At 32.7% G+C, this 20136-nt stretch overlaps 2 protein-coding genes across 2 annotated transcripts; one reads left to right on the top strand and one right to left on the bottom strand.

The window, feature by feature from the left end:
- Nucleotides 1-9603: 9603 nt before the first annotated feature.
- On the top strand, nucleotides 9604-13313 carry LOC109337354. Its single transcript, XM_019574318.1, has 6 exons — nucleotides 9604-9895; nucleotides 10747-10854; nucleotides 11301-11536; nucleotides 12319-12355; nucleotides 13084-13141; nucleotides 13232-13313. The coding sequence occupies exons 1-6, from the start codon at nucleotides 9788-9790 to the stop codon at nucleotides 13309-13311; spliced, it is 627 nt and encodes a 208-aa protein (XP_019429863.1). The 5' UTR covers nucleotides 9604-9787; the 3' UTR covers nucleotides 13312-13313.
- A 1726-nt stretch (nucleotides 13314-15039) lies between these two features.
- On the bottom strand, nucleotides 15040-19220 carry LOC109337353 (squalene monooxygenase-like). The gene is made up of 8 exons (XM_019574317.1): nucleotides 18821-19220; nucleotides 17687-17798; nucleotides 17347-17521; nucleotides 16785-16953; nucleotides 16350-16568; nucleotides 15929-16204; nucleotides 15446-15724; nucleotides 15040-15355 (listed from the first exon to the last, which is right to left on the bottom strand). The coding sequence occupies exons 1-8, from the start codon at nucleotides 19052-19054 to the stop codon at nucleotides 15248-15250; spliced, it is 1572 nt and encodes a 523-aa protein (XP_019429862.1). The 5' UTR covers nucleotides 19055-19220; the 3' UTR covers nucleotides 15040-15247.
- Nucleotides 19221-20136: the final 916 nt, after the last annotated feature.

The raw sequence follows: 20136 nt of genomic DNA, 5'->3' as shown, positions 1-20136 counted from the left end.
GTGTTAAATTATTTAACAATGCCCGCGGGCCTAAAAAATATCAAAAAATTAAATAAGTCCTAAAAATATCACAAATGTCACAAGTCCTAAAAAATTGTAATCTAATGTGATTTGTTAAACTTCATATAAAATATCAAAAAATTTATTAATTTTTTATCTTCAACTACTTTATTTAATTTCATTTCATTTATTATATGAATTTTTTTATTTTTTTAAATTATTTAACAATGCCCGTGGGCCGCCCACAAGCCTGTTAGTCCGTTTTAAAACGGGCAAGGCATTGAATTTTGTCCGTTAACCAATATGGGCATGCCCGCGCCCGCTTAAATTTTTGCGGGCATTTGCGAGCGCGGGCTAAACGGACTGAGCGGCCCGTTTTGCCATCTCTAATGGGAAAGAACATTGCATTTCGATCCCAGTTTATTTTAAATATTTTTAGTTCAATTTTACACAACCAATTACAAAATTTCATAAACCCATTATTGTAAATATATACTCAATTTATTCTTGTAGGAATTAGTGCAAATCTACTATGCTCCATGAGGATGATATCCCGGTATTTTACCGGTATTTTACCGGACTTTATTACTTGGACGATACGATGCGCTTGTCGTTCCATAAATATCTAACAATATGATGACATAGATTCCTCCTTACTAATAAAATGTTTAGTTTCTTATAATAATCATGATGCATGACTTTGGCATAGGAGAATTGCTCACATTCATATGGATTATTTGAATAAACTAATTAAGAAATATTTAGTTGTTGGTTTACCTAAAATGAAGTTTGTTAAAGATAAATTATGTAGTGCTTGTCAAATGGGTAAACAAAAAAAAACCTATTTCAAACCTAAGCATAGGGTTTCTTCCAATAGACCATTGCAGTTACTTCATATGGACTTATTTGGCCCATCAAGGACCAAAAGTTATGGTGGTAACTACTATGCTCTTGTTATAACAAATGATTATTCAAGATATACTTGGACTCCATTCTTAGTTCATAAGAATGAGGCGTTCAATGCCTTTAACAAATATGCTAAAAGAGTTTAAAATGAAAAATCTCTGAAAATCCTTGCTATAAGAAGTGATCATGGGGGAGAATTTTAAGATGCTTCTTTTAAAAAATTATGTGATGATCTGGATATCAAACATAATTTTTTTGCTCCTAGAACACTACAACAAAATATTGTTGTAGAGAGAAAGAATTGGTCCTTAGAAGAACTTGCTCATGCAATGTTGAATGAAATTAATCTCCCGAAATAGTTTTGGGCTGATGCAGTTAGTACAGTATGTTATGTTTCAAACAGGGTTCTTATAAGACCAATTCTATAAAAAAAACCTATGAACTCTTTAAAGATAGAAAACCAAACATTTCTCATTTGCATGTATTTGGTTGTAAATGTTTTGTTTAAATAATGGTAAATACAACTTAGGCAAGTTTGATGCAAAAGTTGATGAAGGACTCTCTTAAGCACTCTCTTACGAGTAAAGCTTGCATAATTCTCAATAACAGAACTCTAGCCATGGAAGAATTTGTTCATGTGTCTTTTGATGAAACCAATCCTATAATAAAGGATGAGTTAATTCTTGATGAAGACGACTTGCTAAGTTCCTCTTTAAAAGAAGATTCTTTTAACAATAAAACAACCAATACTTAGCATTTGAAAATGGATGAGACTCTATCTTCTGAGCATATTCATTCTGATTTACCAAAAGAATGGAGAACTCATGGAGATCATCTTATTGACAACATCGTTGACGACATAAGTAAGGGTGTCACTACCCGTTTAAAGCTAAATGATACTTGTTTAAACATGACCTTCATTTCTCAAATAGAAAATTCCAAGATTGATGATGCAATCGAGGATGAACATTGGATTCATGATATGTAGGAAAAGTTGAACCAGTTTGAGAGAAATGAAGTTTGAGAACTTGTTCCTAGACAAACAAATAGGCATGTTATAGGAACTCGTTGGGTATTCCATAATAAATCATATGAAAATGGAATTATTGTTAGAAATAAAGCTAGACTAGTAGAACAAGGATACAATCAGGAAGAATAAATAGATTTTGATGAAACTTTCGCTCATGTTACTAGAAATGAAGCTATTCAGTTGTTACTTGCATATGTTTGCTCTTTAAATTTTCAGTTATATCAAATAGACGTAAATAGTGCATTTCTTAATGGCTATATACAAGAAGAAGTGTTTGTACAACAACCTCCAGGTTTTGAAGGCTACAAACATCCTTCTCATGTTTATAAACAAAAGGAAGCTCTATATGGCTTAAAGCAAGCCCCTTGTGCTTGGTACGATCTTCTATCAAACTTTCTACTTGAAAAAGGTTTTACCAAAGGAAAGGTCGACACTACAGTTTTTATTAAGAAAATAAATCATCATACTCTTCTTGTTCAAATATATGTAGATGATATTATTTTTTGTTCTACTAATGAGATTGTGTAGTGATTTTGGAAAAATGATGCAAAGGGAATTTGAAATGTCTATGATGGGGAAGTTAAATTACTTTATTGGATTGCAAATCAAACAACTCAAAGATGATATTTTTGTAAATCAATCCAAATACTGCATAGATTTGTTGAAAAGATTTGAAATGGATGACTGCAAGCCAATAGCCACTCCTATGAGTTCTGGTACATACATCGATACAAATGAACCTGGCAGATGCATTGGTATATCAAAGTATCGAGGTATGATTGGTTCCCTACTTTATTTAACTATCAGTAGACCTGATATAATGTGTAGCGTCTATTTGTGTGTATGGTATCAATCAAAACCAAAAGAGTCACATTTAGTTGCTATCAAAAGAATCATTAAATATTTAAAAGGCACGATTGACGCTGGATTATGGTATCCAAAAGGAAGTATATGTGATTTGGTAGGATATTCAGATTTAGATTTTGTTGGATGCAAAACTAGAGAAAAAGTACATGTGGTACTTGTCATATATTAGGAAATGCACTGGTCTCATAGTCATGTAGAAATAAACTTGTGTTGTCCTAAGTACTGCTGAGGCATAATACATAGCGGCAGGTAGTTGTTGTGCCCAAGTGTTGTGACTTAAACAACAATTACGAGATTATGGCTTAGACTTAGGCTGCATTCCCCTAAAATGTGACAATACTAGTTCTATAAATCTCACAAAGAATGCAGTAATGCATTCTAGAACCAAACACATAGATATAAGACATCACTTTCTTAGGGTCCATGTCCAAAAGAAAGATGTGTCTACAGAATTTGTTGATACTCATGACCAACTAGTAGATATTTTTACTAAACTTTTGGCCAAAGAACATTTCTATAAAATTAAACGAGAATTAGGCATATTTGATGAAGTTTACTTTTCTTAAATGCTTATTCATAATTATATGTTTGCTTAGTTGTACTTATATTTTACCTACTTGTACTTAAAATTGCTTAATTCTTTTCAAAACTTTCAAATTCTTGGGTGTGTAATCGATTACATATGTTCAGTAACTGATTACTCACTTTGGGTAAACAATTACTCTGACCAGTATTTAAGTTTTCCTCCTCATTTTTCAACACTTCTTCTTCCTCAAATCTCTATTTTCGTGTTTATCTTAGTGTTTCTCAAAAAACCTCATTTTTTATCCGATTTGCGTGATTCTTGAGTCGTTTCATATCATATTTTCAATTATAAACACTTTTATTCCGTAGATTTCGTGTTTAGTGGCCTTAATCAAAAATCCTCAAATCTCTCAAACCTCAAAACCTAACCTTTTCAAAAACCTCAATCAATGGCTTTATCATCAAGGGCTAAGAAACAACGTACCATTGTGTCTCAAAAGAAGCAAGGTTCTTCATCTTTTAAAGCTAACCCACTGGATTTGGCACGTCTTCTCATCAATGATGAACAACGCAAAGTGTTCTCATAATATTTCATTGGACGCTCAATATTTGCTCCTAAGTATGACAATGTGAGTAACTTTGAGATTGAAGATTTCCATTTCCCTATTCTACTAAGGCAACAAGATCTTTTTTATTTCTGTGAGGAATCAAAAGCCTACTATCCTGAACTTGTTAAATATTTTATTGTAATTTGAACTTTAGGAAAAATCGTCTAACATCCTATGTAAAGGAAAAGAAATTGTTTTATATGTGAAGACCTTTCGTTCAATATGTTATAATATACCTTCTCAAGGTAGCATAAAATATTTTGGTCTTGCATGTGAATAGGATAATTATGATAGAAAAGAGTTCTACTACTCTATGTGTAGATTCTCTAACAGGGAAATCGAAATGCGTAAGCAACTGGCTTTAGGTGAAACTGTAAAGAGTAGAAATATCCTTGCTGTAGGAAATCTCAATCTCGAAGATCGTTTGCTTCATTAATTTCTTAGCTATGTCATTCTTCCAGATATTCAAATCATTCTCAAATTAATGACATGGAATTAAAATTGATGTATACTCTTAAGCATAACCTTTCAATCAATTGGGTTTTGACAGTCATGAGACATATGTGGTTTGTACGATAAAATCAAGCCTCTTGCCTTATGCAACCTTCATAACCAACATACTTAAGCACTTTGGTGTATCCACTGCTGGTGAATCCAAAGTCACACTTGATGCATGCGATTGTAAGATCGATGTGGATGTGATCCACAAAATGGTTTTCTTTCAGAATCCTATTGATAGATTCTATAAGCATCAAAGTGATAGACAAACTGCATCTGTTATTCCAACTGCAAATGTCTCTGCTAACCCTCCTAAACATCAACCTTCTGAGTTTCATGTTGAGTCTTCTTCATCTGCTCCCATGCCTACAAATAAGATGATTATGTACGAGTTATTCTCGCTTTGAGGCTACATCTCTAATCAGATGATGCTCTTGACGCTCAGAATCAACAAGTCTAATTCGAGCTTCAACGTCTTTCTTATAAGATTAATAGCATGGACCTTGATAAGGATAGCACTGAGCCTGAGTCTTAGAACATTTGTTGTCTAGGATTTCTCGTTGTAATGTTGCATGATTGTTGACATTTGTTGTTTTGCTATTTTTCTGGTTATGTGTTGAACAATGTTTGAACATCTTTTAAATTTTCTGCTATGCTATATTACCTTTATGTTTGCTATATATATATATATATTGTTATGAACTCTTAGCTTTTCTTCTTTTTTATGAAGTCAAAAGGGAGAGAAAAGTTGGGAGAAGTGTATTTTCTGTTCAAAATTCTTTCAAGCACCACTCCAAATCAAAGGGAGAGCATACAAAATAGGGGGAGCATACTTAAGACAAGTCGGAATATCACAAAGTATGCTACTCTCAGAAAACTATACTATCAAGAAGATATTGGTTTGTCATCATAAAAAATAGGGAGATTGTAAAAAAGATCTTGCTCCTGACATTGGCACAGTTTTGATGAAGACACCAACATTACATAAAAGAAGAAAATGAAGAATACTTATGAAGATAAAGCTTCAAGAATTTAGAATCTAAGTCTTTAGGTACTTCTATCCTTATACTCTATTATATACAAATAGTAGTAATGCTCAAAAGTATTTTAAAAGAAAATTGAAAACCACACGTGTAAATGAAAACAATTTTCAAAATACTGTGTAATGGGTTACTCGATCTAAGTAACAGGTTATTGTGACTAAGTAATAGGTTACCAGAACTAAGTAACAGGTTACATGGGTGAGAAACAAGTTATCCAACAAAATTAATTAGGGTAATCGATTACACCTTTTTGAGTATATGATTACACAATATGGTAAACAATTATTCTGTTGGGCACAACATTTGTGTAATCGATTACAACCTGTGAGTAATCGATTACAGCCTGCGAAAATCAATTACTCAGTTGGACAGACTGTTTGGGTAATCGATTACATCAATTAGGTAATCAATTACTAAGAGTTGTTACATCAGTTTTCATATTCAAACTATACAGCTTTCACCCCAAACGAAATGGTTTCATTCTAATCGAATTCTACCTTTTCATAGAGGTGTTATTGCTGATTGGAAAACCTATTTAAAGGCATTGAAACTCATAATTCACAACACACAACTCATATGCACAATCTAAATTTTTCTAAAATATTTGCTCTGCACTTCTTGCAACTTGTTGTAAACTTTCGGAATATATTTTTTGAAGTTGCCTTAATTGTGGTTTTTCAAAGTCATTCAAAACTTCTGAGCATTAGTACTAAAGTGTATAAAGAGTTATTGGATTGCAAGAGTTCATAGTTTCAAATCTTATAAAGGCAATCCTTGTCATAGTTAAAGTTTTCTTCAAATTGTTGAATTACTTTTTGACGCAAAGGTGTGATAAGAAAAGGGATAGAGTCACTTGGAAAGGTAATTTTCCAAAGAGTGATATAGGTATAAGAGAGTGAGTAAGTTACAAGGAAATCTTGGGGTGAGAATTTATAATTGTTACTCTTAATATCTAGTAAAAAAATCTCTTGTGTTGCAAGAGTACTAGACGTACCTTTAGTGGACAAGAATGTGAACCAATATAAAATCTATGAGTACTCTCTTCTTCTTTAACTCCTTAAATTTACTTGACATTTTCTGCATAACTTTTCCGCTGCTATTAACTCTTGAATTTTGCAGAAAAATCTGTCATAGTTTTTAAACAACTAATTCACTCACATCTTAGTTGTCATCTTAGTCTTACATGCATAATCTTGAAAATCTTGCCTTCACTAAAAGCATAAATGTTTTAACATAGTCTCATAACCTTTAATTTAGCTATTACAATTAATGATTTTTTTATAATTAATTTTTTCACTAAAAATCCAAATTTACTTCCATATCATTCATATTATGTAATTTCATATACCTTTAATGATTTTTTATAATTCATTTTTATTTATGTATTACTTATTAACATGTATTGGATAATATAATGTTTTCTACCAATCATACTGCTGAAAATGACTTTAATGGTAATTTGTAAACAATTTCCTATCTCAGCCAAGTTGCAGTTATTAAAATATGTTATTAGTTTAGTTCTAAGTCTTTTATTTTATTTTTTATGTTGAGTTACTTGAACATCATTCTCTTCATGTTATAACTTTTTCTCCCACATATAGTTTGAGTTGTGAAACCCCCAATTAATTACATCTTAATCTTCATTAGCCTAAATTCAATTAAGTCCATCTAGACATGAAAATACTTCTTTTCATTTATAAAATTAGGCATAAGGTGATTATCATGATTGAGTTCTATAATAATTTAACAATAGGTCTCTAAACTTAAAAATGTGGATCAATATGACTATCGGAAATAAAACATTATATTAGATATTTATTATATTAAAAACTATACACTCGATAAAATCAAGTTGACAGGTACAAGAGTGCCAACTAATACATTAGTATTATATAATATATGTTCTATTTACTTAATTTCACATTAGTTAAATAATAATTTTGTCATGACTATATTAAATTCCAATTAAAGCAAATGACTTAATCAAATATTTTTATGAGACGTAACTAAAATATTGGATCAAGTTTCAACCTGCAAAACTCTTCCGTGAATCATTGTGAACTTGTTTGCTAAAAATTAAAAGTTTGACATTTGAAGAAAAATAAAAATAATATTTATTTTTTTGTGCTTATTATTATGATGCATACAATTTTTAATACTTTTAAGATGTATGCGATTATTTTTTTAAAGGCTTAAATGCTATTGTACACTCTAAGGTTAGTAATGAACTAAACCAACTCGGTATTCGTTCGAAACTCGATTTGTTGTTTAGCTTGATAAACTTGGTTCATGAGCCAAATGAGTTGAATTTGAGCTGGAAATTGAGCTCGTTAAATAAACGAGTCGAACTTGAGTTGAATAGGATTCGACTCGTTAGGTTTATGAGCTGACTCGATATATATAAACTAATTTTCATGTTTATGATGATACATGCATTATTTTTATATTTACTGTTATTATATATAAACAATATTCCGTTAAAATAAATTAATTATATCAGTTAATGAATCAATTCAACTGAGCCGAACAGTTGGCGAACTTTAACGGAGCCGAACAGTTGACGAACTTTAACGGAGCCGAACTCGAGCTAAAAAAATAAATGGTATCGAACTCGAATCGAGTTTTGAGCTGAACCAATCCTTATTAAACTGAATTCTTATTCGACTCGGTTCGGCTCATTTCCAACACTAGTACACTATAATTCTCCTTCACTTTTTTCCATCCAAAACAAGTCCATATTTTTATCATAAACTCTCACATTAAAAAGTATGACCCATTGTTTTAATTCATGTGAATCTTCTTTTCCAATGCATTCACCACACTTTAACCTTTGTTATTCGCCACTTGTCAACCCATGGGGGTCCCACCCAAAAACATCTATCATGTGTAATGCACTTCATCTCTCATGTGTCATGACCCCATTAATATCTTCCTAATACACCTGACATTGACTTTAAGTCACTTTTCCAACTCAAACATATTAAACATTTCATTTTCTAGAATTTCTCATTTTAAAAAATGTTATTGAAAAATCTTTGTAATTTTTCAACTCATACAACAACCAAAAGAGTTTTCTTTCGCATTTTATTTTATAAAAAAACTTGAATCAAACATTTTTTAATCAAAATCTATTTATTATTACTATTTTTTTATTCTATCTATTACCTACATATATAAGAAATTAATGCAAATTATTTGTAATACATATTTATTAGTTTTTTAATAGTAAAATCGTATTTATTAGTTTATTTTTCAATAAATTTATTATTAGTATAAGATGTATTTATTTCTGAATGAAATCATTCATTTATTAGATTATTTTCTCAACATCAAATGTATTATTTTTCACTCCAATTATTTATTTTTATTCCCTTAAAATTATCTTTTACTAAATATTTTGTATCATCTATGTTTATTGTGCTACTATTACATGATTTTTATTCAATAGGAAGTTTCATAATATCATTGTCATTTATTTTCCTAATGTATTTGAACATGTTTGAATTATATAAATGTACAAGTAACATATATATTTGTGAATGCACGATGTAATATGTGTGTTCTTAACATACTAATATACATATAATATATGTTCTTAATCATGCATAAAAAATATTGTCTTATATATATATATATATATATGCACCAGTAACTTATTATTTATTTAATTTTTATTCAATTAAAAAAGTAACAATGCTCGTGTCAAACAACATGACTCGTGTCATTATCGTGCAATAAATTTAATTTATAAAAAACTTACATATATGTGTGTTTAATCAACTAATAAGATGTTAATCTAGTAGTGAAAAACTATGCTAAATATCATAAACATTAAAAAGTAAAGACTTTAGTTCTTGGAAATGGCACTTGTTGAAAAAACAATCATACACCAATATAGATTAGTTCTTTGACCTCATGATGAAAGATATCATTAGTACAACATGATATTTCTATCATAGTAATACTATATTCTACTATAAAGTATGTCATAACATATAAAATATTAGTTTATGACATATGTCATTTTTGATATGACATGAATAATTTGTAAAAAGATTTAGTAAGAGAACGAGTAATTTTCCTTTATATTATTCTATTGTCACAAAGCAAAAACAATGGTAATTTATCTTGAAAACTGAACATACCGAAACTTCTGGGTTAGTTTTTTGTGCCAAATTCGATCAACCGGTTGGGGTGTTCAGCTGGGAAGAACAGCAAACATAGAAATCAATTGCAGAAAGAAAGAGAGAGTTGTTAGAATTTCTTATTGAGATTCAATATAAGTAAAAAAAGAGAGCATGAGCTGAAAAATGAAGAACGAAACAAATGATACAAAGAAAGATGATAAACCTCAAGATATCAAACTTTGGGCAATTTTCTTATTCGGTTTAATTGGTGCCACAGCTTCTAGGTTCGCTGTGAGTTCTAGGATTCCCTTTTTCTTCATTTTCATCTCAATATTTTCTTCAATTCTTATGCTATTGTGTCCAATTTTATTGATTAAAATGTTAATTAGGTTATTCAGATTGTCACTATTGTCAAATTGGTGCATGAAATTACAAAAAACATTTATTTGAACAAATTGATTATTAGTATGCGAAGTTAGAGTCCAAGTTGATGTTATTAATATGAGGGATTGACATAGGGTATCAATATGAGAACAAATTAATCATTTTTTGCAATTTTTCAATTTTGTTCCACTGGCACCAATTCAGTAATTTTTAGACAGAGTTGGGTTTATATACAGAAAATGAGAATGGTATAACATAATGTTATATTCTTAATGAAATATGTTATATCCTCATAATAAATCAGCATAAAGATCCTCCTAACAATTTGACACAAAGTTGACATGTGTCACTTGATACTCTGTGGGTAGGAGGATTTATAGGCTGTTTATGAAGTGCACCAAAGGATACCAAATCCATCGGTTTTGTTTTGTTTGTTCAGTGTTGTTCTGACAAAATTTGCAGAGGCTACCTTGTTCTCACAGAAACAAATGGACAGGTTACTGTATTGGTTGTTTTTTGTGATGAATTGATGGCTTGATGCAGTGTTTAGATGAGTGGTTTTCGAAAACCACTTTTATTTTCTATAGAAGAAACATATTTTATGTATGTGTTTTTTTTTATTTTTCCTGATGTTTTGTTTTGGGTGGAAATTCAAATGCTTTTGTTTTTCAATCATCTTATCTTTGAACTAGAAGCAGTTGATCCTCACCAATCACAGCGAAACTGATTATGCATGGTATTATTGAACTCTTTTGTAGCTGTCCAGGTCGCGCGGCAGTTCCTTCCGATCAGCTTTTCAGGAAGAAGCATGGAAAAGGTACAATAAACGATTGCAAGAGGAATACGAGGAGGAGATGGAGAGAGTGGTGAGTTTTTTGGTGTACTAGTTTTGTATATTACCTCTATTCTTATTCATTGTTATTTTTATGAAAATTACACATTCGTTCTTAAAATTTGAGACTGGAACATGTGCCATAAACCTTTCAGAAAATTGTGAAGAAAAATGAATTTTACTGCAATCCTTTTTAGTTAATCATAGTAAGCCACAAAGAAACATAACTTTTAGCTTACGCTGATGCAGTGGCATAGCTTGTATATTAGATGTGAGCCATGGCTTCCGAAAACTGTTAAAGTTTCTTTTACAAACATATATAAGCTCATCTCCCACTTATACAGTTTTATGTGTTTAATTTATGTCATGGACACTTTATTTTGGGTCCTCCAATTTTTGTTTCGTGCTTCACGACTGCTTAGATGGTTAATACACGAACTTTAGCTTGAGCCTAGGTGTTTTTCTTGTATGATCCTGTAGGAACGAATAAGGCGTATGCAAAATGTATTTAACAGAGAAAGGAACAAGCAAAAAAGAAGCTACGAAAGCTGGACGGAAAATGGTACTGGTACATATCATCAGCATTCCCAGAGGGATGATTGGTATTGGAAGGCCGAAGAAACCTTCAGAGACCAGTGGTCCAATTATCGAAACACTCCAAGAGAGAATGGAAACTATTCATTGTCACATCACTACTCAGTTTTGGGTCTTGATAGGTACTCACAAAAATCTTCAATGTTTTGCATTACTTATCTCAGCAGCCATTAATACCCTAGAATGTATTCAACATTTTCACTATTTATCTTAATAAAAACGAATTCATTTTGATCCTTCAAGAATTTTTCGTGATCAACAAACTGTATCATTGCACTAGTTGGAGACTTTGTTAAGAGCTTCTATACACATGAAAAATCTTAGTTTCTAATCACACTATTTTTGCTGCTAGCTTACTGAAATTGAACTCTTTAAACGCTATATTCGTAATGGTATAATTTTTAATGTAAATTTTTTCTTCATGTTTTTCTATTAAAATCACATTTAGTAATTAGTATCTAGTGACAAAAGTTGAAACCTGACCTGACTAATATCAGATACAGGCTTGTCTAGGTGTGGTTTGATAGAAAATACTGTGTTTACTTAAATAAATAGCCTGCAACTGCACAAGATAGCACAATTCAGATTATTAAAAAAATAGAATCGTGTTGAGAGGAAGAAAATGTCGACAACAAGAATTTAAGTGAAGATATTATATGACACATCTGAAGGGCTACTGTAATCATTTCATGTCTCATTTGGAGCAGTATGTGATTATGACCAAATAAACAAGTAGGCGAAATTAGTGAAAATCATGCATGATTAATTTCTGACTAATTTCTGTCGATTGTTGAAAGACCAATATTTGTGAATGGAAAATCATGCATGAATCATGCACCATCTACATAAGAAGTTAGTGTGCTTGTTTTGCATTCATGATTAACCATCTTTCTTTGAACCTCAGGTCTAGAACAGCACCTTATACAGATGCTGAGATTAAGGTAATTTCTCTTTTTATCATAATCTCTTTGCATATTACGTAATATTTTACTAACTATATGCATCACATTTGTCTTGATTACTTGAGTGGTTTATGATGATAGTCTTTCATCTAATTTTCCTTTCTGCCTCTGTGATATGTAACACATGGCTAAGACCTGCAAGTGTACCATTGCCGTTTTGTTCAATACTATTTAATAGATGGTAGGTTTAGCATCAGCCATCATTCTCATTTCTTCAACAACTAGTTTCATAATCATAGTGTTTTGATTAGCGAAATCACATGGAAATTAATTTCACTATGATTTCTGCTCAAGGAAAATGACAAGCCTGCCATATTCTGTGTTTACATTTCACCTCCTATTGTGATTGGCCTACCTTGAGAGAGTGTGTTCTTTTTTCTTTTATTCACGTGATTGATCTAGAAAAGCCTATGATAGTTTCCGGAAGTCCGGTGGAAAGTTCTAGCGTATAAAGGAGTTTCTATGTACATATTCAAGCTATAAATGATATGTGATGGGGCAACAACTACTGTATAAACTCATAAAGGTGTTAGAAGATTTTTCAATTGATTAGCAGCAACGATCTAATTTGAGTTTATACTTTTTTGCCTTTGATTTCAGATGTACTTACTATGTGACATGTGTACATTATTGCCCACTCTCTTATCTGAAGTATTTTGTTTGTTCTTAATTTCATTTTTCTGCATATTTTCTTATCTATTTTGCAGATAGCATTCAGGAATAAGGCAAAGCAGCATCACCCTGACCAGAACCAGGATAATAAAGGTTGGTCTTGACTAATTATCATTATGGTTAAGGTCTTGGAATCTCAAACCTTGGCATTATTAATAACAGTAGTTTGTGAAAATGTGACAGAGGCTGCTGAGACTAAGTTCAAAGAGGTAATGTGTTCATATGAGGCCATACAACAAGAAAGAAAGAACCATAATCTGTAATTAACAAACTCTTCCAGACAATCCTGGAACCTTGAAGGATGTGTGCTATTCAAAATAATAGAATTATCACCCAGCAAAAATATGATTCTGTCAAGTAAATCTTGGGAAATTGTTACATTACTCATTCAGATAATGATGTATTATAAACTTGCTCAGAATTACAGTGGAATTCCTTTCTTGGTTGGAAATCCAAGAGACATTTATGTATTTAATTAAGAGTCTAATGAATATATGCTATTAGTATAAAGATTTATATGGTCATTACATTATCTAACATTTATTTGGATTACTTTTTTGAAGAATCAATAATAATTAAATATGAATTGTAGATAATACAGTAACAATATATAAAACTCATAATTCTCCGTGCATATATTTGTCTTCTCTTTAATTAATAATAGCTTTCCAACAAAACTTCCAAGGTATTCTAGGGTTACTTCTTTTTACACTATTATAATAGTTAATTTTATCGACAAACTCTAGACCCTTTTCCAACAAATTCTTCTATAGACTTATTCTACACAGCTTGAGTAAATAATGCGCGCTTTTTTAAATGACATAAACTGCACATTGTTGTTTTTAGGAGTAAAAAACCCCTCTTCTCGGATCCCTTTGTCGTCACGTAGATACAAGTGTCCTTTTCTGAACCCAGTTCATGAGTAATACCTCTCACATATAATGTGTTCTATGATAAATTATGTGAACTGTGATAATATTATTGGTAGTATATTTTATAATATCAAAGGTATTATTATGAAGAACTATTGGTATTTGGTAATCATGATATGAAAATGATAAAATAATGAAGTTGCCATATGATTGAGACATTTTTTGTGTATGATGCGGGGCGAAACATACTTCAGAGCTGAGGCAACGGAAATGGTTGGGTGATGCCAATAGTGTATAACAATACCAGTAATTTGACCTAAGAAAGCTAAAGCTAAAGCTAAAGCCGAAGCATGTGGGAACCAAGTTTTAAACCATTCGAAGTTCAGGTTAATAAAATTGTGGTTTGGGTTCGATTTTGGCATTTAGCTTTGGTGTGTTTTGATTATTGGATGTTGAAAGGCATTGATGAGTTTGTAGATTCCACGTTAAAGATTGATCAAATTATTACTCAAGGTCGACAATATAGGCGTGTTTTGCAAGGGCATTAGTGAAGTGAATTTAGACAAACATTAGTTATCTTCGTATCTTTTCAATGGAGTGCTTGCAAATGTGGAATATGAAGGTTAACTTGAATTGTTGGAATGAAATAGATTAATTTAATGTACCTTGGGTCTTAAGTAACTTATTCATGGCAAAGAGGTTAAATGAAGGTGAGCATATGGTGAGTGTTGATTTGAAGAGTGAATATATTTTGGTGATAGTGAACAAGAAGTATATGGGGGAGAATGAATATATGGTGGGAATGGAAAAGTGGCAAGGGCATTTTTGAAAATTGACAGGGGTTTCATATTTTAAAAAAAGGAGTTTATAATTGATCTCCCATCAAGACAAGGTTATTTTCGATTCGAATATGCTTTTACTATTTCTTCCAATTAAAATGCATGCTATCAATGGTGTTCCACTGTACCTCATAACATTACTAGGTGTATTTGTTGGAAATTTCCTCCATTTTAGTAGTTCAAACTTGATGGTGCTTCAAAAGATAATCTAGGAGAAGTTTGGTATGGTGATTTAATTAGAGATTATTCAGGGTCTTGGAAGGTAGGTTTTGGCATGTTTAAAGGTCTCCAATTTGTTAGGGATTTTGAGTATTCACAAGGTGAAAAAGAAATTATACATGCACTTGAGATTATGAGTTACATACTACAAGAATGCACACTAAAGAAACCAAAATGTTCACATCATCGGAGCCTGCTCAAATTCCTAATAATGAAACCTTTTATGGGATAAACAAGCTCATTTTCAGAGCCCCAATTTTTTGTATTCACTACTGTGAAGGTGGGGGAGTTCTGTAATAAGCAGGAACAGTTGCAGGGAAAAACATCTGACGAACTCCTTCGGCCTTAATAATTGGAAAGATGATTCCGGATGCACTCTAACAAAGAATAAATTCAGTTTTAGAAGTTAGTTTCTACACCATTTACTCCAAAGCAAGAAAGTGATTTTAAAGAGGAAAGTTACTTACAGAGAGTAGTCGAGCTCCAATCCATATTCTTTTCGGTGAGGGAAATGGTAATAGTAAACGGCCAACGCCATATATTGCAACAGCAAAGAAATGGAGAACCAAGCTCAAGGGACGAGGGTTTAATCCCGAAAGTAATGAGACTGGTCCTTGCGAGAATAGGCCTCCAAGGCTCAGATAATCAAAGCAAGCTTGGCGCATTTCATTTCTTGCCTCATCAGGGGATGCACAGAAAACCTTGTAAAGTGCTCCTGCCAATGTATTTATGGTGGATGCCACCGGCTACAAATTCAAAGGCTAACATTAGCTTACCGAGTACAGTGTTGAGTGAGAAAAGGATTTTTGCATCTAAGGGATTCTAATCCATCTTAAATTAAAAGTTAGATAATAAACAGAACTACATACTTTGTGAGTGCTTATTTTTTTGTGAATGCTTATTTTGTTGCATTATCAATCCAAGGGAAACAAAGAAGAAGACGACATTACCTTACGCAAGGTATAAAAGGATTCAAGGTATTTGCAAAGTGTGGCTGCATCATTCAAGTCACGCAAAGGCTTGAGAAGATTTTTTAGCACCACAATATCAGACAATGCCACGGTCATTCCTCCCCCTGTTAGAGGGTGCCTCATGTTGAATGCATCTCCCATCAGAAGAGCTCCAGGAGTAGGGAGAGGATCTGCTGGCATGCTTCTGTTCGGCATTGTCCTTATGTTGCCTTTTTCCGCTGCAGCTATGAAGGCATCACGAAGCTCAGGGGGAATCTGAAAATACTTTGCCACTTGATCAGCAACTTCATAAACAGCCCAATAGCAGTGAATAGTGAACAAAATTTTACCCAATGAAAGCAAGGTGATTGAGTGCCAACGTTAAATTTTAATTTATAGCACTTAGAGCATAAATCAGTACCTGTGGAGCAACCACTGTCTTCAAATACTTCGCCATGTCACCATTCGAAATAGAGGGAACTTTCTGACCAGGTACATCGACCAGACAGCGAATCTCTGTACTACTTATACGATAGAACAGAACTGGCGAAGGATCTCCCAGAATGACATGGCCATGATTTGCACATGGAAGTTCACAATTCTCTAAAATTAAGCCAACAAAACAAGAGGGAACATCTACCTGCAAATGAAGCATTATGAAAATATTATTGATCGAGAATTCAACAGATGGCTCCTAACAAGCATGACAAACAAGAACCTTTTTAATTGTAAAAAAACTAAATGAATTAATGGAAACTGTTTAATAAATGTATGAATTTTGGTTATTTCACTGAGAGAAGTTAACTGATTAGGCCATGAAAAGCCTTTGCAGAATTAAGCTAACAGAAATTGTCACCTTAGGATTACATAGAGAACGACGCAAGTTTGAGAAACAGCCATCACAAACAATGGTAAGAGGAGCATATGCTGTCAAATGTTGACCATCTTTGTTCTTGTACTGCACACCTTTAATTATTCCCTTATCTTCAAGTAGGGAAGTGACAGTCCCTTGCTCCAACTTTACACTGAATAATATTTAAAAAGAAAAAAAGCTCATGTAAATATGAGTTAACAAGTTGATACCTTAAGCTGAACAGAAGAACGGAAATTACAATTAAGATTCTCATACATCATTTTTTAATTTGTTATGATCAAATACTAGGATATAGACAATAACATAGTAACTTTCAACCAAAATAGAATTGGTGTATTAAAATATCTACTCGAATGCATCTATGCAAAACATAAAAACTGAGGTCGAATTTAACGGTTTCTAAAAAAATAAATCCTATATGTAGAATAATAGGCAGTTGCAATACAGTAGCAAGTCAATTTATATGACAAACAAGTACTAGTAAAGGAATAGATACACATTACAAAAGTACATATTACACATCCACAAAGGAAGAAACCAATACTTGGGAAGGGTGGCAGCTTTCTCACGCATCCTCTGAATAAAACGTCCATTGTGAAAGCTTCTGCCGGAGACATCTGCATGAAACTTCTCCAAGGGATACGAGAGGCGTGTATGTTTCCCATCCTTGAAAAGAGCATAACCAAACACTTGCTGAGCATCAATTTGCTCCACACAATCTGCAGTTATACACAAGATGACAAGACAGATCATTTGGTACGGATGTCACGCTTTAACCATAATTAAATAGACTAGATTTCTCATGTGCTTTCAGAGTTAATGACCAGACACGGTCTAGAAGTATAAGAAATAATAAATGATATGCAGATGGTTATCTACACTACCTTCAAGTCCCAGCTCAACTAATTTGAGATAGCCACCAGGTTGTAGCAACTCTCCAACAATTCGGTCAGGCTCAGTCAGATCTCTTTCGATGACATGTACACGTCGCCCATCCTACAATAAAAATTATCTATATAGTCAAGTTGACTCAATACAATGCTCTAGGTATCACTGTATTGGGAAAAAAGTACTCAATCCTAATAAGTAACACAATATGTAAGAGTTAAACATCCCTCTACCAAAAAAATGAAGTAAAAATATGTATTGTATCACTGCTTAATACAACACGAACAAGACATGTTAATAGGAATATAGATTATCAACCTGAGAAAGACGAGGGCCACATGGGAATGGATCCTCTCAAGTAATCAAGCCCATGAGAGAGATAAACACCAAAGTTAGATGAAATTTCACAAATTTTGATTAGACTCACTAAGAAAATCTTGTGGTATTTCTCTCTCCTCGACTTTGACAAGACAAAACAGACCCCCCAAGCGGGATAAGCCTGAGTGAAGTTCTATTTTCTTATATAAGTCAGTATAACTGAAGGGTATGGCAATAACAATGAAGCCAGCGGTTAAGAATGTTAACATAACCATCAGCGCATTTAGCAAACTTCCTGAATCCGAGATTTATTGGCCTGGCTTTTGAATTCAACACCAATTACAAAGTAAAAGTGAAAAACCACAATCCCCTGAGATTTTGAATCCTAGAAACATGTAAACCAGTGTTTTAAATTACGGCTACAATTATGTTGCGTTTGCCGATGTGATCACAATTACGGTCTGTTTTAGCAACAAAGGTGGTCGAATATCATAACCAAGACACATCACAACTTTACAAAAATTCAAAATCCAGTCTTCCAAGTGTTCAATTACATAACCACGCACGTATTATTCGGATATTCTTCAAAACCGCCCACAGAATTGTAATTTCAATCATTTTTCTTCAACACACATAATCGACAATAAATTAAGAGAATACCGAAAATCTCTTTTATTTTCCCGTTCGTGAAAAAAACTCTCATCGTTATCATGTTTTATCTCAAATTCAAATTCCCGAAATTTCATCACGAACGGTTATCTCATTAGACATGCATCATCAAATAAAGAAAAACTATGATGAAATTGAAATACCTTGCCGAGAGTATGAGCCAAAGCAGCGCCAGCAACACCAGCTCCAACAATGATGACGTCAGCGTCGCCGTTACGATTCACGGATCCGCGTTCTCCGGCTGTAGTTGTCACATTCTCCGAGCACTGAGCCTCCTCCTCCTTCGGACGGTTATTCCCTGCGAAAACCAAACTATAGAGCGCAAAGAGACTCAACACGGAACATAGAACCCAACCGATAGCATACGGATCCACCATTTCGGAGAAACCTCGCCGGAGAAAATACGCGGCGAACGGCGGCGATGACGACGGATGAAGTGGCGGAGGCAGTCGCCCTTTTTCTCTCTGCCTCGCTGGCAAGTAAATTGTGAACCGTTTCAGTTAGCGGATGAAAATGCGCATTTATATAGCGCAGGATAAGGCGAGGGACTTGTGTTGTTTAAATCGGCCACGAAAACAGCAAGGAAAAAGGGGTTGGTGCTAACGTGCGCTGTATGAGTATTGGACAAGAGACACACTTATCCCGCATGTGTATTGGTCCTTTGTATTCGGCCTTTCAATGAACAATAACATTCGTCGTTTATGGATCTGAGTGGTCAGAGTCTTAACTATAAAAAATAAATTAACGGAGTATTAAAAGAGAAGTAAATCACACCCCAAAACTTTAAATAAGTATATAAGCAGAGATAACTAATAAAATTTTAATAGTATATTAAAAAATTAATTATAACTCAAATTTATTCCTAAATAAAACATCAAAAAATATTATGTGTTTTTTTTTTAAATAAGATGTGTTCCAGATGTTTCTATACAAACTTTTCTAGTAAATTAAGTCATTTGTTGTTATTTTAGTCCCTTCTAAACATAATATGATTGCAAAACTCCTTTCTAAACATAGTGGGGATGTGACATTGATCCCTAATCGTCGAACTTTTGCTAAAAAAATTCAAATAGCTTCAAGTTGTATTGCAAAAATCTATATAGAAAAGTGGGAAGGATACAAAAATCTATATAAAAAAAATACTAAACTTAAAGTTTTCAATATTAAGTTTCTTAGTTTATTATTATATCTATTTAAACATATAAATACAACTTGGGGTTAAAACAAGTCAAGTCGAATTTCACTCAGCACAACTTAATTTGTTAAGGAATGACTCAGTCGAGTTTCGAGTCAAATTCAATGTTGAACTATTTTTTTCAATTCAAGTTTGACTCAATTAAAATTCATAAACTTTCGAGCAAGTTAAAAGTTCACAAGGCATTGGTTAAGGGTGAGCAGGATCAGGTCCTACATGCTCACTCAGCTTGGCCCAATCATGATCAGGTCCAAATATGGTTCA

Source organism: Lupinus angustifolius, unplaced genomic scaffold (assembly GCF_001865875.1).
Source record: "Lupinus angustifolius cultivar Tanjil unplaced genomic scaffold, LupAngTanjil_v1.0 Scaffold_5_142, whole genome shotgun sequence".
NCBI classification, from domain to species: Eukaryota; Viridiplantae; Streptophyta; class Magnoliopsida; order Fabales; family Fabaceae; genus Lupinus; species Lupinus angustifolius.
Note: the sequence above shows the minus strand (reverse complement) of the source record. Positions and strands in the feature narration are given on the sequence as shown.

Bases quoted from the DNA above. Each gene is read 5' to 3' on its own strand.
- LOC109337354 (XM_019574318.1), top strand. From the start codon at position 9,788: ATGAAGAACGAAACAAATGATACAAAGAAAGATGATAAACCTCAAGAT. The intron at 12,356-13,083 runs GTAATTTCTCTT...TCTATTTTGCAG, and splicing joins ATACAGATGCTGAGATTAAG to ATAGCATTCAGGAATAAGGC. The intron at 13,142-13,231 runs GTTGGTCTTGAC...AAAATGTGACAG, and splicing joins CCAGAACCAGGATAATAAAG to AGGCTGCTGAGACTAAGTTC.
- LOC109337353 (XM_019574317.1), bottom strand. From the start codon at position 19,054: ATGGTGGATCCGTATGCTATCGGTTGGGTTCTATGTTCCGTGTTGAGT. The intron at 17,522-17,686 runs GTAGTGTAGATA...GTATAACTGCAG, and splicing joins AGTTGAGCTGGGACTTGAAG to ATTGTGTGGAGCAAATTGAT. The intron at 16,569-16,784 runs GTGACAATTTCT...CTTCATTTGCAG, and splicing joins GTTCTCTATGTAATCCTAAG to GTAGATGTTCCCTCTTGTTT.